Here is a 15523-nt window from a genome sequence, read left to right as displayed (position 1 = left end):
AAGTATTTCTTCCAATTTTTTTCGACTGCCAAAGGGAAGCTCTTTGAAAAGTGCATTGTGAGCAATTCCTTGATAATTCTTAACAAGCAGGAACGAATTCAATCAGTGGTGAATAAATCAAGTAGTCCATTACATACAAGTATTGTAAAAGAAGAGGGGCACGGTTTAGTTTATTGTAGTCCGTTTTCCACAGCTACCAGTATTACTGTGGATGTTGCAGCGCCCTGAATAGCAGTGCTAGGAAGACTCCGTTTACAGAGTATGGGCTGCGGGGCAAAGTACCTCTTTTCTGTGGACAGGACCACCAGAGGAGCTATGGGTAATTAGATCTCCTCATTGCTCTACTGTTGGAATCACGTCTGCTTGTAAAGAGAGCAATACAAATACGTTATGAGGCAAAGCGGTTCCTTAATGAAGAAACAGTTGTTTAATTAATTACTGTATGTCAAATCAATATGCATGTATATGGAAAAGTATAGAAACCTCTAAGCGCAGGCAGAGGGATCAGATTGGCAAGCTTTATCCCTTCTGTTGCTGAATGCCCGGTTCAATGTTGGAATTTGTTGCTTAGTTTCTGATATAACTATGTACTTTGTTTATTTAGGTGATGGAGGTAATGATGTAAGCATGATCCAAGCAGCTGATTGTGGTATTGGCATAGAGGGAAAGGTAAATTATTTTTAAACAAAATTAGCATAAAATAATAGTAAAGGCGAATTGAGCAAATTTTTGTATTTGCTCTTATCAGGAAAAAAGCTTTTTTTTCTACTTATTAGGCTTCTTTCCTTCCCCCTCCCTCCTAAACTTCAGTTATTTAAAAAAAAAAATTGGTAAACTCTTTGTAGAAAGGCCGAACTAACAGCTGACTGACAGAGCAGATTACATGCTGCCCACAGAAGTCTAAGGAGAGGGGAGGAGGAAGGAGGAGCCAAGTAAGACAGGGCCAAAGAGACTCGCAAAGAGATGGTTCTGCAGTAAACAGTAAGTGTTTTACTGACTCACAGCTGCTAGATTCACATATACACTGCTCGGCACTTCTCTTTAATATCTTCCATTCTGCTTCTCTGTATATGAGAGATAGTGATGGGGTAAACTTTGTGTGTGCTGCATTTGAGAGATATAACACCTAGTCTCCAACCACTGGCTCAGTAAAAAACTGAGAATTAGAGCAGAAGCCCGAAGGGGAAAAAACAGCAAAAAGAAAAGGCAGAATTTAAGTCATTTAAATCATATAATGGCTGGAAATTGTTACGCCTCATGTACACATGCATGACATCTTCTTTGAAAAGACACTTAAAACTTTATGGACAGTTTAACATCAACAGATTTTTCATTATTAATTGCCAACTAGGAAAACTAATAAAACCTGCCTTTATGTTTGTACACATCAATCTGCTATAGTCCTTTCATGGAAAAGAAGTAGTTATTAGAATGGTAAATTATAACATGTTCCTGTATGAACTTTCATACAGATGTAGCAGCACTTAGGTTTGTAGAATAAGCACGCTACTGAGATAGTCACACTGAGTCATGACTCGGCACAACTTTGCTAATTGCATAGCATCGTCACGCTTCACTTTGAATGGCAATAGGGCACTCTGTGCTATGGATGTAGCTTACATGCTGGTGAGGCTACATCTGTATTTGCAAACATAGGAGAAGACAATGGAGAAGATCATGGGATCATCCTAAGGTGGCCATACACCTTCAAGTGCTGTAAGCCAACAATTACAATGTTTCTCCCAGCTCCCCTATACATATGCACATTTATTTCAGCTGCATATGTATGTTTCTCGGTACAAAGAGGGGTATAAGTTTCTGCCAGACACCACTTTAGAACAAAGGAACTAGCATGTTGTAATTCAGCATGCCCAATCCTTTGTTCCTTGACATCTGCAGAACGAACCTCAGTCCATCAGAACATTGGTCAGACATCTAATACATATGTAGTACATGTTTGACCAACGCTCATTTGTCGACATGGTCGTCAATTCCCGCAGATATCAGTAAGTTTGGCCAGCCTCAGTCTAATGTGTGCGGCCACCTTTACAGCTAACTACTGATAAAAAATCACCCTACTACAGTATACAGTCCTGGAGCTACCCTGTTTCCCTGAAAATAAGACATAGCATGATTTTCCAGAATTTTTGAGGATGCAAAATGATTTTTCAGGCTTTTTGAAGATGCTTGAAATATAAGCCCTACTCCAAAATTAAGCCCTGCTAACAGTTAATTTAAAAAGCCAATTTAAATAGTGTCCAGGCAGCTATACATGTAAAAAAGTTAAACCTTTTTTAACAAAAAATAATATAAGACACTGTCTTATTTTTGGGGAAACACGGTATTAACTACAAGCCTATGTGATTTGTATATGGGATGTCGCTGGAGACATTCTAGGATGTCACCAGGTCTTCTAAGTCACATGTCACTGGAGCGCCAAATGAGTTGCGTTGTTTAGGCCAGATGAGCACATTTCAATGTTAAAGTTTGGGGCAAGGGTGGGTTAAACAAAAGAGATAATTATCAGACAACTCCTTTTCATTTAAGAATGCTATTGAATTCAAGTGAATCCAACTTAAACAAGATATTAGGGAATGGTATTAGTAGCCATAAAGAGATATTACATATATAATCCTAAAAATATAAATGCCCTACATACAGTTTAAACTGACACCAAGGTGGATATTGACTGTAAAGTAGATAATTGTAAAATTAAGTACCGTATATACTCGAGTATTAGCCGACCCGAGTATAAGCCGAGACAATAAGTTTTACCACAAAAAAAACTTACTGACTCGAGTATAAGCCTAGATATACTCGAGTATATACTAGGTTAAAAAAAACGCAATACTCCCCTCCCAGTCGGCGTCTGCGTCCTCGGTGCAATGGTCTCCTTGACGGTGCGGCAAGGTACTTGAGAATTCTCCCCGCTCGGCTTTAAATTCCCCTGCCGTCAGTGCTGTGTAAGGAAGCGCTGTGATTGGATCGAGCAATCACAGCCGGAACTCGATAAACCAATCACAGCCATTCAGTGATGTCATTCACTGAATGGACAGCCATTCAGTGATGTCATTCACTGAATGGCTGGGAATGATTGAGCGCCGGCTGTGATTAGCTGGCGCTCGATCCAATCACAGCGCTTACTTACACAGCACTGACGTCAGGGAAATTCAAAGCCGAGCGGGGAGAATTCTCAAGCAGCTTGCCGCATCGCCGGGGACACACACGCCGGCTGGGAGGTGAATATTGCGGGGTTTTTTTTACCTCACTCGAGTATAAGCCGAGGGGGGCTTTTTCAGCATAAAAAAATGTGCTGAAAAACTGGGCTTATACTCGAGTATATACAGTATGTGCTGGCAAAGAGTCCCTGACCCCTTTCCCTGTTGGTAGATTCATTTTGAAGGGGTATTCCAGAGAGAATACTACTGATAACCTATTATTAGGATAGGTCATCAATAGTTAATCGGCTGGGGTTTGTTGCTCGGGACCAGGACCAAACAGCTGAGCGGTTGCATGCTGTCAGGTCGGAGCTGATTTCAATGAGAGCCATGCCTGCAGTTACAAGCACCGGCCACTACACAGAGGTTGGCGCGGAGACTTCCACTCTGACCTCTGTGTATTTGCAGTGCTGACAGCAAGCGCCCGCACAGCTGAATGGTCAGGGGCCCAAGTGAGGGACCCCCGCCGATCAACTACTGATGACCTATCCTGGAAAAACCCCTTTAAGCCTGTACTATGTACGGTCAGCAGAACTTAGGAGGAAATTATTAGGAAAGCAATTTGAGGTGATGAACTTGTTGTCGGCCTTCTTCACATCTATATACTTATCTGTAACACTTATGTTTATTATTTCTCCTCCAGGAGGGAAAACAAGCTTCTCTCGCAGCTGATTTTTCCATAACCCAGTTTAAACACATTGGCAGATTACTAATGGTGCATGGTCGAAACAGCTACAAAAGATCAGCAGCACTGGGACAATTTGTCATCCACAGAGGCCTTATTATTTCCACTATGCAGGTAACTCATGCTTATCAGCTAAAGTATCCAGCAGCCCAAATGTAGTACACAGTAGGTACAGCGCCTACATTATGTCCTAGTATAGTAGATACATGGGAATACGGACACATCAAGAATAAAGCAAAGAAAAATCATCTGATGTGTCCGTATTCCCATGTATCCACTATCATTTGAACAAGCCATAAGACCGAATGGCAGAACGGATGTGAGTATGATTTTCTCTGCATGCACAGACTACAAGCACCGCAACTTCTTATTATTGCAAGTAAAGACTTATGTCCTAGTATACTCTCACCTGTTGCCTGTAAGGTAGTACGTTTGCTTCCCTACGGCCCATCCACAGGCTGTACTCTGCACTCCATGGATAAACTACAGACCACAGTTAAAGGGGTGGTCTCGCGAAACAAAGTGGGGTTATACACTTCCGTATGGCCATATTAATGCACTTTGTAATGTACATCGTGCATTAAATATGAGCCATACAGAAGTTATTCACTTACCTGCTCCGTTGCTGGCGTCCTCGTCTCCATGGTTCCGTCTAAATTCGCCGGCAGCTTGCTTTTTTAGACGCGCTTGCGCAGTCCGGTCTTCTCCATTCAGCACGAGCCGCTTCAGTGTGCTCCCCGCTACAGCTCTTCTGCGCATGCGCAGACGAGCTGTCACTGCTCGGGAGCGCGCTGGAGCGGCCATTCTGTACCATCCTCTGTTAGAGGAAGGTGCAGAGCTGCCGAGCTGTCCGGAGAAGTCGCCCAGCTGTCCCACCGTCCAGCTGTCCTGGTAAGTGATGGGTCGGGGGGGCTGCCGCTGCGCCGGGGGAACTAGCGCTGGGCCGGGGGGGGCTGTCGCTAGGCCGGGGGGGCTGTCGCTGCACCGGGGGAACTAACGCTGGGCCGGGGGGGGGCTGTCGCTAGGCCGGGGGGGCTGTCGCTGCGCCGGGGGGGGGCTGTCGCTAGGCCGGGGGGGCTGCCGCTGTGATGGGGGGGGGGGGGCTGCGCCGGTTACCTGCTGCCTGGCGGTGGGTGACAGGTCGGCCGTGTTCATTCCTGGGGTCCGGTCGGCGGCTGCGGGGTGTCTGGTTGCCATGGAGACACAGCTGGTAGCGTCTCGGGAGCGCGCACGTCGGGCTACAGCAAGCGAAGGGAAAAGAGCTGGCGGCCATCTTGGGGAAAAGTTTTATAAGTTGCTGAAACGCTGGAACGGTAAGTAGAAACCAGCTAGGAAAGTCATTTACAGGGGTAATTAGTAATGTATGTTTAATTAGGGGGACTGGGCAAAAAAAAAATTCACTGCTTCCTCGAGACATCTCCTTTAACTTTTTGCTGACCACTTTTTATGGGCAACCACAAGGCGTTAGATTCCCTGGTGACTTTACTCACTGCATTATGAGCTATCCAGCTATTGATAGCATATTAGTGACTAGATATGTATGGTGTTTTCCTGATTTATTAATTAGTTTAACTCCACATGGTAGGATTCTCTAAAGTTAGATTTGAAAACTTCGGTACATTACAATTTTTACCATTTCTTTTTCTGTCCACTGTTATCAATGGAAGTCCATACTTTGTTTTAGCTAGTAAGGTTTAGCTGTGGCAGAGCTAAATGTATCACTTAACCTTTCCTTTATTGCACTATAATCATGCAGGTTTACCTGAGTTGCCCAAAAGTGAAAATGGATTTCTCTTGTGAGATCTAGTAACTTGAAAGCATAAAGGCCCTTTTTCACAGGACGATTATTGTGCAAATCACTTGTTAGATCGAGCAGTTTGCACGATAATTGTGCAGCGCATCCATTGAAAGACTGATCAGCGGTAAATCGCCGATCAGATCTTTTATGCGGACCATAAAATCATTGTTGGTCTGCCACTGCATCGTTCAGTTTATAAACAAGCAGTCGTTCATCTAGGAGCGAAGGCCTGTTTACTGGAAATGGAGGCGGGTGGACCAGAACGATCTCCAGCCCGCTCTGCCTCCATTCACTCAGTGATGATCACTCCTATGTGAAAGCATAGGAACGATCATCACTGGGGATGGCTGCCAGGCGCTTCAGTGCCCGACAGTATCCCCACGTAAAAGGGGCTTTAACATTTACAATGATGATTTGTTTGAGAATAAAGGGGTTCTGTCGTAAAAAAAAAATTCTATACTTACCTATTCCTCCCCTGTCAGTCTACCTACCAGATCTTCACCTCTCCTATCTTCTCCTGTCTCCTGCATTCCGGGGGGTTCGTCTCACCTCCAGCCGGCTGATTCCTATCCTTATTTTGAGGTTACGTACATTGCCAGCAGTCTTCTTCCTGACAGCCAATGTACATTACATCACAGTTCACAGGCCAGCAGGGGGAGTGCTGATCTACTTCAGAGGTTGCTCGTGTGAGCTGTCTCAGCAATAGATCAGAATTCCTTCCTAGGCAGTGGACGCTACGTCACAGGGATGTGACCTTCACTGACCCAGCATGAAGTGAATCTGAGGAATGCAGGCTTCATAACAAGCCGGCCGGCGTGCGGTGAGGTGACCCGGGGCACTGCAGAAGCTCAGTGAGGAGAAGATGCGGTAAGGAGACTGATGGGGGAGGAATAGGTGAGTATAGAATTTTTTTTTTTTTATAACAAAACCCCTTTAACTCTTTTTTGCCATTAGTTTATGTCCTAACATAGATGCTGCTTCGGCTATAAATTAAACTCATAGCAGTCTTGTATAAAATACATGACTGCGCACACATAGAACAAATACAATGAGGGACATTTACCGAACTAAATGCCCCAGAATTATGCGGGAACTGTTGACAAATAGAATGGAGTAAGTGGTATCTCCCAAGTATACTTCCTGCCTGAACGGGTTTGATAAGCCTGGAAAGGGGCCTAGTTAAATGGAGTTGTACAGTGTATTAAAGGGGTTTTCCCACTACTTAAATTTGCTTCATGCGTCATGAGAAAGAAGCTAACTAGTGTGCATGTAGTCCGTTGGAACCTTTTATTTACATAATATTTAGTTTAATATGATTTCCAATATTGACCTTTCTGTAACATATTGTGCAGGTGACACGCTGTGACCTAATGTTATGGTAAATTTACTCATTTTTAATTTCTTGTATCCCTTCAAGGCTGTTTTTTCCTCTGTCTTCTATTTCGCATCTGTTCCTTTGTACCAGGGATTCCTAATGGTAGGGTAAGTTAAAACTAGTATTTAGTTGGTGACAACTTGGTAACAAAAACTATTTTTGTTTGATTACATCAGGGCCAAGATCAGTTGGTTGCCTTTTAATTATGTCTAAAGGAAAATGTTATAATTAGTTTTTCCCATATTATTCATGCACTAATAGTTAACATGGCGAGGGAGCAAAAAATAATGTCCTTGAAAAAACAACAACAGATATTTTCGGGCAAATGAACGTAATTGACACTGGAGGGGGTTCTATTCAGCTGCGTATCCACACCAGGTACATGGTGGTTTTCTCATTGACAGTAATGATGAAGCAGCCAAGTAACAGGCATGTGAATTACTGATGGAAGAGTCCTGAAATAATCATTTACCGTACATGTTTGTGTTGTAATTGTATCTCATCAAGAATGTTGGAGAAATGCGGTAATTCATAAATTGCAACGTACCCCCTCACAGTTATCCTTGCTGCGCCCTCAGCAGGGCTCCTCTGTCGCATGGATGCTGTACGACCTATACGCTGTTTCCATGCCTCACGTTGTGTGACATGCTCTATATTTTACTGTTCTCATGGCCGTGGACATTCCAGCTATTTTATGGTCCATTAAATACATATTGGAAGCCAAAGGAGCTCCTGCAAAACAAGAGAAAAACATTACTGTTAATATTTATATACCCTTGTGCTGTCCAGGATTTTTTCAATTAATTTCCATCAAAATGTGGAAGGTGACTTCAAAAAATGACCTATTATAGAAACCACATTTTTGTGTTAAACGTATTTTTTTTAGGAATATTTGGTGATTTTTCTTTTTTTTTTTAAGTTTTAGTCGCAATTATATATTTTTTAAAAACCTAAAATCCTGCATTTTTCAGACTGACCTCAGAGCCTAATAACAGGTTGATACTTCCTGATCTGTAGAGAAACCTTGGCAGTAGTGATGCGAGTAACATTACAGACAGGGTTAAACTGAGAGGTGACACCTATATGTCGATAACACTGGATCCACCTCTGCACAGGTCAGAGAGCATATCTAGAACAGTCTCCATACAAGTCAATAGGTCAGCCCCTGGCCACTGTGTGAATGGCCCATGAAGCTGCTGTAAAGCATATCTGGAAATCCTCTAAAGGACTCACTCACACGAGCGTATTTTGGCTGCGTATTATAAAGTACACAGCAAATATGCATGTGATATACGAATTCTTTGTGTATTCTATGCACCCACAGACTATAATGGTGCGTATTAGTCACACAGTAGGACATGCTGCAGTCTTTACCACGCATGTAATACACGCTTGTGAAAAACGCATGGCCCAATGTATTACATAAAGAATATGCTCGTAATACGCTGCCAAAATACATTTGTGTGAGTGAGCCCTAATGCTGTTAAATGCAGCTCAGGCAAGATGGCAACCCCGTAGTCATAGACGACAGAATAAAGAAATTCTACAATCCGAAAATGAAAAATATAATATGTTTCTCTTATCTGGTTTTCATTAATTTAAAAAAATGTGATCTAGTTCAAAGGTCAGGCCGCTATTGGTTAAACCAAGTTTTTATGTTAAACATATTTTTAAGATTTTAGTTTTTTTTATTTTGCATGCCACTATATATGAAAAAAAATTACAAAATCTTGTAGTTTTCACTCTGGCCACTGATTCCCATAATACAGTACTGCTCGTTAATTTCAGTACACCCCCAGATTCATCGATTTGTCTGTAAAAAGGATAAAAGGTGAATATGATACATATGTTTTGCACAGGAATGTGTCCACCTGCTCTTTCAAATACTTTCCGCAGTAGTCCGCAGTAGCTTATTCTGTTACTTTACAAAAAATCTACAATTTTGGTTATGTATTGAAATTAATGTGCAGCAGTGTAAATCGACACTTTCTGTTCTGTAGAGATCACTCTACAGTAGTCATATCATTATCCTAAGCAGCATCACACCGTACCTCCCGACTTTACAGAAAGAGGAAGAGCGATAGGTAAGCCAATGGGCTTTGTGCACTAAGACACTGTTTCTAAGCCCCGCCACCAACCAGTCCCCACCCCATACCACATTCTTGCCTTTTCCGGCCGACATCCTGTGAAATGATGCAGGTGACACGATGACCTCATCGCACAATCTATGCTACAGAGAAGGTGCTGGCTGGCGGAGCTAGCAGTGTCCAGCATGATGAAAGGATCACTCTGGGTGCAGGAAGGAGGAGACCTCCTGGCACACGGTGGGACAGCAGCTCAAAGCTGGGGCTGTCCCATCGGGTCCAGGACGGTTTGGAGGCCTGTCTCACAATTCAGAATAGGTGATGGTTGCAGCTTATCTACTCCACGTGCCTGCAGAAGGACATTTACACAGGTCACAGAACATGCCTAGAACACTCTATTGTACAAGTCACTGGGTCAGCTCCTGTCTACAGGCTCTTATGATCTATGTGATCAGCTTTACGACAGCTATTCCCATAATTCTGTACTGAGAATAGAATTTAAAAGATAAATCTGCAATTAGAAAATAAAAACAAAGGAATAGAATATGTATTATACTGTTTCACATTTCCTTTTGTGAATCCAGCTCTGGTTCTGCACTGGTTTCAGAAACCAGAACAATGGGGATGAGTATGTGAGATGGAGACATCTTTGTTCTTCATCTCACATAGTTTCTGTCACGGTCAATATTTCACACTGGATAGAAAAGTGCTGAGCGCGACAATTTTCTACTCTGTGTAAAAGACTGAGAGGGATGGAAACTGTGCGAGACAAAGCCCAAAGAGGTCACCCCTGTGGTCCCATCCGGGTTCCAGCCTGGTTTCTGGTCCTATACACAGTTTTCTGCATGTAGGATGGAAACCAAACCAGGACGGACCTAGCGATGGATTCACAAAATGTAATGTGAAACAAGTCTTGGTATCCAGTACTCTATTAAAAAAAATATATATATGTGTACGAGGGGTACCCAAAAGAAACAGGGATTAATTTATTAAAAAATCTTCATCTTTGTACATTTTGCAACTTTCAGTCCCCTTCAGAGTACTTCTTTATCTGAAGCAAGTCATTTGTCCGAACATTTTTCCACTGATCAAAGCATTTTTTAAACTCGTCATTATTGATATTTTTTAGTATTTGTACCGGTTTTTGTTTCACCTCTTCAACATCAAGAAAATGTTTTTATTTTGAGGTTTCTTTTAACCAGAGAAAAAAAGGCAAACTGAGTGAGATTGGGTGAACATGGAGGGGGAGGCAAATGAGGGTGTCATGCTGTTTGTCATCAATAACGCTCAGCGCTGTGCGGGCAGGTGCGTCATGATGGAAGGACCAGTCATCTGTTGGCCACAAATCAGGACGTTTCTCCATACATTGTGACGCAGCCTTTTCAAAACTTTCAAATAAAAACTTTGGTTAATTGTTTGTTTGACCCGATGTTACAAATTCTGATTGCACTATTACTCTCACATCAAAGAAATGTACGCACAATTCCTACTAGAATAATTTCTATGAATCAGCCATCATAAAATAGGTGAAAAGCTGAATTTTTGGGATAAAAAAAAATCACCGGAACCAAATGCAACCTTCCCCTACAACGGGGACTGGCATGTCCTTTGGGCTATGAAAATAGTATAGGAATGCTGCAATAACTACATAGCATGCTGTGACATTACAAATCAACCCTGCTACCTCTCTATATGCAGCCGCATGAGGTGCTGGGAAGGTGCAGTCATGTTTCCATCCACTAACGAAACATCAGGTGGATTCTGAAAGTCAATATATTCTAGTAGGAAATGTTTATTCCCTACAGCTATAGCCGTAGGCTGCTGATGGTGGCCCAGTGCTGACGTTGCTATAGATCCCTTTGAATTCGAATTATAGGCCTTTCCCTCCTCTAATAATTTGGTATAGTAGTGTTACAACTCCTGTTAAAGTGATGGCTTATAATCTTTTAGACTTTTATTGAAGAATTTAGTTATTACTTGTCTTTTTTTTCCAAGGTATGCTACCATCTACACAATGTTTCCAGTTTTCTCATTAGTTCTGGATCAAGATGTGAAGCCTGAAACAGCAATGTTGTACCCAGAGCTCTATAAAGACCTCACCAAGGTAAGCGGTTTGAGATTTTGTGACGATTGTTTCCTGTGCCCCCCACATTCTGATTACACCGACCACAGAAGAATGGGACAATATTATAGCAATGAAAGTTTATATCTGACATTTACCAGCAAAATAGGCTCTCGTGATCCAATCGATATCTTTGGTTCCTACATATGCCCACTTAAAGGCTATAGACACCCTTGCGGGGGAATGGTGGGGAGGGGGCATTTTTTGTTCACAAAAATGCATGTATTTTGAGTTTACAATCATTTTTCCATGAGGCTTTGATTAAAAATCATGCACTGTTTTGTCTTTTGAGGCTTTTGCATATGACTTTACATAGACAGTACAGTCCAAATCTCAACAGGAGATCTGTCCCTGTGATGACTACAAAAAAAAGATGGCCAAAAGGTTTATTAAAATTTTTAAACCATTAAAATGATTACACTGTGCAACACAACTTTTGTAACAGAAGAGCAGATAGGCGGCTTATAGTAACTTTAGTGTGCTGAATATAAATATGATAGTTTTTTTTCTGCCATGTAAGGTTTTCCAATTTTGGGGAATAATGTAATCCAATTGCCGTTGTATTGTATTTTTGGAAAAATGCCTCTACAATTAATCCAGTCGGCTCACCATTAACCTTGCTTAATAAAAAAATAACAAAAGTGATTGCACAACTATTTCGCAATCATTGTTACACACCTCGTGCTGACTGATCACTGTATGGGTAGGTTTATGTAACATATAGGGTTTGTTTCCAACTGGTGTAAGCACAGCAGATCATCCACCAGTACGTTGTAATTAATGAACTGTGGTTTTACAGGTCATTGGTTAGACTAAATAAGAGAATCAAAATCCTAAAACAAAAATACATATTTGGTATCGCTGCCTCAGTAAAAGTCCGATCTATCAAAGTAACGCATTATTTACCCCGCACGGTGTACTTCGGCTGAAAAAAAAAATTAAGAACGCTGGAAATGCTGTAAGGAAAAATGCAATAAAAAGGGATCAAAAAGTTGTTATGAATTCCAAAATGGTACTAAAGCAAACTACAGGACGTCCCGCAGGAAATGAGACCTCGTTGTGTGGACAGAACAATAAAAAAGTTATTGTGCGCAGAAGATGGCGGAAGAAAATTAAAAAAATTAAAGTAGTACAGCTAAAGAAAAAAATACATAAGCTTGGTATCATAGTAATCGTACCGACCCATAGGATAAAGTTATCATGTCATTTTTGTTGCAGTTTGTGCACCGCAGAAACAAGATGTACTGAAAGATGGCGGAATGTGTTTTTTTTTTTTCATTTTACTCCACTTAGAACTTTTTAAAAGATTTTCACTACATGATATTGTACGTTAAATAGCACCATTGAAAAATACAACTCGTCCTGCAAAAAACAAGCCCTCATACAGCGACGTTGATGGATAAATAAAGGAGTTCCGATTTCTTAAAACGAAAAAAAAAAACTTTGTCACTAAGGGGTTAAATAACTTGAAAATGAGATGTTCCGCTATTATTCAGTTTTACCAGTGGAATCAGCAGGTTTTAATTTTACAGAAACATTTCAATTACTTTCCTAATTAAAATTTTTTTTTTTTTTAAATGTGTTGCGCAGTGTTATTAGAGGTACATTCCAGCTTTATTATTACGGCTGTATTTCTCAGTAATTTAGATGTTCTACTACTAAAGATCTGCAGGAAGCTGAGTGAGAGTCCTGCTTCAGATACAGTAAAGCGCAGAATATGTCCAGAAACCTTTAGGGCTCATGTCCATGGGGAAAATCAGGCCCGCTACGGATTCTCCATGGAGAATCCCGCAGCGGGTCCCTCCTGCCCCGCGGACATGAGGGCTGAAAATAAGAATTATTCACCTCTCCGCCTGCTCCGGATCTTCCCTTCTTCGCGGCCTGATCTTCTCTCCGTCGCGGCTGGATCTTCCTTCTTTGGCCTGGCGGATGTGCTCGGCACGCCGGCTGCATGCCCTGCGCATGCGACGGGCACATCTGCCGGACCAAAGAAAGAAGATCCGGCCGCAATGAAGGGAAGACCCTTACCGTCCGGAGCAGGCGAGTTAAATTCTGGTGAACGTCTCCCGCGGATCCGGACAGCTTTCATAGGCTTCAATAGAAGCCTGCGGGAGCTATCGCCGCGGGATACCCGCACTAAGGCCTCATGTCCACTAGCTAAGTGGAATTGCGGATTCTGCAGCGTATTTCCGCCGATTTTGCCCATAGGGAATCATTGGCCATCCACGGTCCATTAAATTGATTTTTGCACCCGCGGATGGCATTTTAAAAGAATTGCGTTTTTCATGCGTGGGAGAAAAAATGTGACATGCTCCATTCTACTGCAGATTCCGCGCGGATCGGCAACATTGCTATCACGTTGATAGCAATGTGTGCAGATATCTGTATGCAAAAAATATACCATTTAAAGCAAATCTGTGCGGATTGTATTTTTCATGGGGACATGAAGCCTAAAATGGAGCATGTCTGGATTTTTTCCTGCACGTGGGACCCACGCCTGCAGGGAAAAATGACATCCGCAGGTATTTAACTACCTGCGGGTGTCTAGTGCATCACTATGGGGCGCGGATCCGCGTGCAGGAAAAACGCTGCCGATTTTAATTCATAATTTGCTTGTGGACATGAGGCCTTAAGGTTTTCTTTTTTTGCCTTTTGAGGTAAATGTCCAATTTTGGCTGAGTTTTGTGGCTTTCAGCAGTACTTGTATACTCCTTACACACAGAACCTGTGACCTCACATAGGATGTGCTTCTCACTGTATTTGAGGTCCTAACGCCTAGTTGTAGATCCTGTAAACGGCCATGTACTTCCCAATGAAGCGTTGCCTTGTATTAAGGTAATACCATTCATTTCACATTTCCATCCTTTTTTCACAGGGAAGATCTTTGTCTTTTAAAACCTTCCTCATCTGGGTTTTAATCAGCATATACCAAGGTAAGAAAGGCTCATTTACCTAGACGAAGGGATCTTTGTCTGCCATCATCGCTTTTCTTCCAGGTTTGCTTCCGCCAGCTTAAAATTTTTATCAACAGCCATATATTGCTTTCTTTTTATCAGGTAAATCGATAGCCCGGTAGTGCCTCCTGCCAGCCTGCAATGCCTGATGGGTGATTGCTATTTGTATTGATGCATGTCACTTGACATCAGGGCTGCTTTAATTACAGCTTAATCCTATAAAAATATGAACTTGTGATTCTCGTATTGCAAGCAGTTCAGACTTTCTAGAAATTAGCAGCTCAGTGCAAAGTACATAGTGCAGGAAAAAAGTGCTCTTGTTTCTTTGCTGTTTGCAGAAAACTTACTTTTTATGCAAACAACAAAGTTTTAGGTCCCAAATGTTTTTACATGTGTATGTCATCACTGTAAGCCGAATGCACACAGCCAGGTCTTACTCCACATGTGGGATCCCGAAGTGGAATCAGACCCTGTGCAGGCTGGTGACCCCCGGCGTACCTGTCCAGATTGGTCTTCTGTGTGCTGTGGATGTGCCAGTCAGTGGGCATGCGCACAGCAGAGAATGCCACTTCGGCGATGACACGGATCTGCGGTGATTTCGAAATTGACATTTTGGAATCTCCGCCGGTCGGACAGCTTCCATTGACTGCAATGGAAGGTGTGCGTGCGAGTCCTGCACAAAAATAGAGCATGCTGTCCGGTCGTGAGCGTGGAAGAATCATTTTACATTGCATGCTGTGGCCGGACAATGCTGTGGAACCCGTGGCCAGACGCCCGTCACAGATTCCGAAGCAAAAATCCGCCCGTGTGCATTGGGCCCTGCAGTATGTTCACATGCTTTTTTTCTGCATATATTTGATGCTGAATTGGTGGCAACATCCATATTCATGTCCACGTGTGAACGTAACTTAATACTTGGTCAGGCGCTGCACTGTTACTGCTGCTTGTTCAGGGGATTTTTGGAAGTGTTTTTTGATAGTCCGGCCTCCCTCACAAAGCAGCGCCGCAATTTAACTATTGTTTTTGGCCGCAGGGACGGCGGAGTTTAGCAGACCTCATAATGGATAAGGTGCGCTAAACGTCACAAATAGAACAGACTCCGCTCGAAAATGTAGCGCTGTGATGGAGCAGCTGTCTGAGAGGCTCCATCGAAAACAATGGGAGCGTTATACCATGATTAGCGCGGTGCTCAGAACGCCACGCCTGTCGTGGTTAAAAGCGCTTGTGTGAGGGAGGCCTTAATCTTTATTTCCATTCATGTTGTATACAAAAGGTTAATCATTAGAA

General features: G+C 42.5%; 1 protein-coding gene across 4 annotated transcripts in view; it reads left to right on the top strand.

Annotated features, from left to right (window-relative positions):
* Window positions 1-15523, top strand: part of ATP9B (ATPase phospholipid transporting 9B (putative)) — a 265069-nt gene that overhangs the window by 222766 nt on the left and 26780 nt on the right. For all 4 annotated transcript variants that reach the window (XM_066579467.1, XM_066579466.1, XM_066579464.1 and 1 more), the window contains exons 23-27: window positions 605-669; window positions 3862-4017; window positions 7119-7183; window positions 11156-11264; window positions 14158-14215. In XM_066579467.1, coding sequence (XP_066435564.1) covers window positions 605-669; window positions 3862-4017; window positions 7119-7183; window positions 11156-11264; window positions 14158-14215 — 453 coding nt within the window. The remainder of the gene's footprint in view (window positions 1-604; window positions 670-3861; window positions 4018-7118; window positions 7184-11155; window positions 11265-14157; window positions 14216-15523) is intronic.

This window comes from Eleutherodactylus coqui, chromosome 9 (assembly GCF_035609145.1).
Source record: "Eleutherodactylus coqui strain aEleCoq1 chromosome 9, aEleCoq1.hap1, whole genome shotgun sequence".
Classification (NCBI taxonomy): domain Eukaryota; kingdom Metazoa; phylum Chordata; class Amphibia; order Anura; family Eleutherodactylidae; genus Eleutherodactylus; species Eleutherodactylus coqui.
Note: the sequence above shows the minus strand (reverse complement) of the source record. Positions and strands in the feature narration are given on the sequence as shown.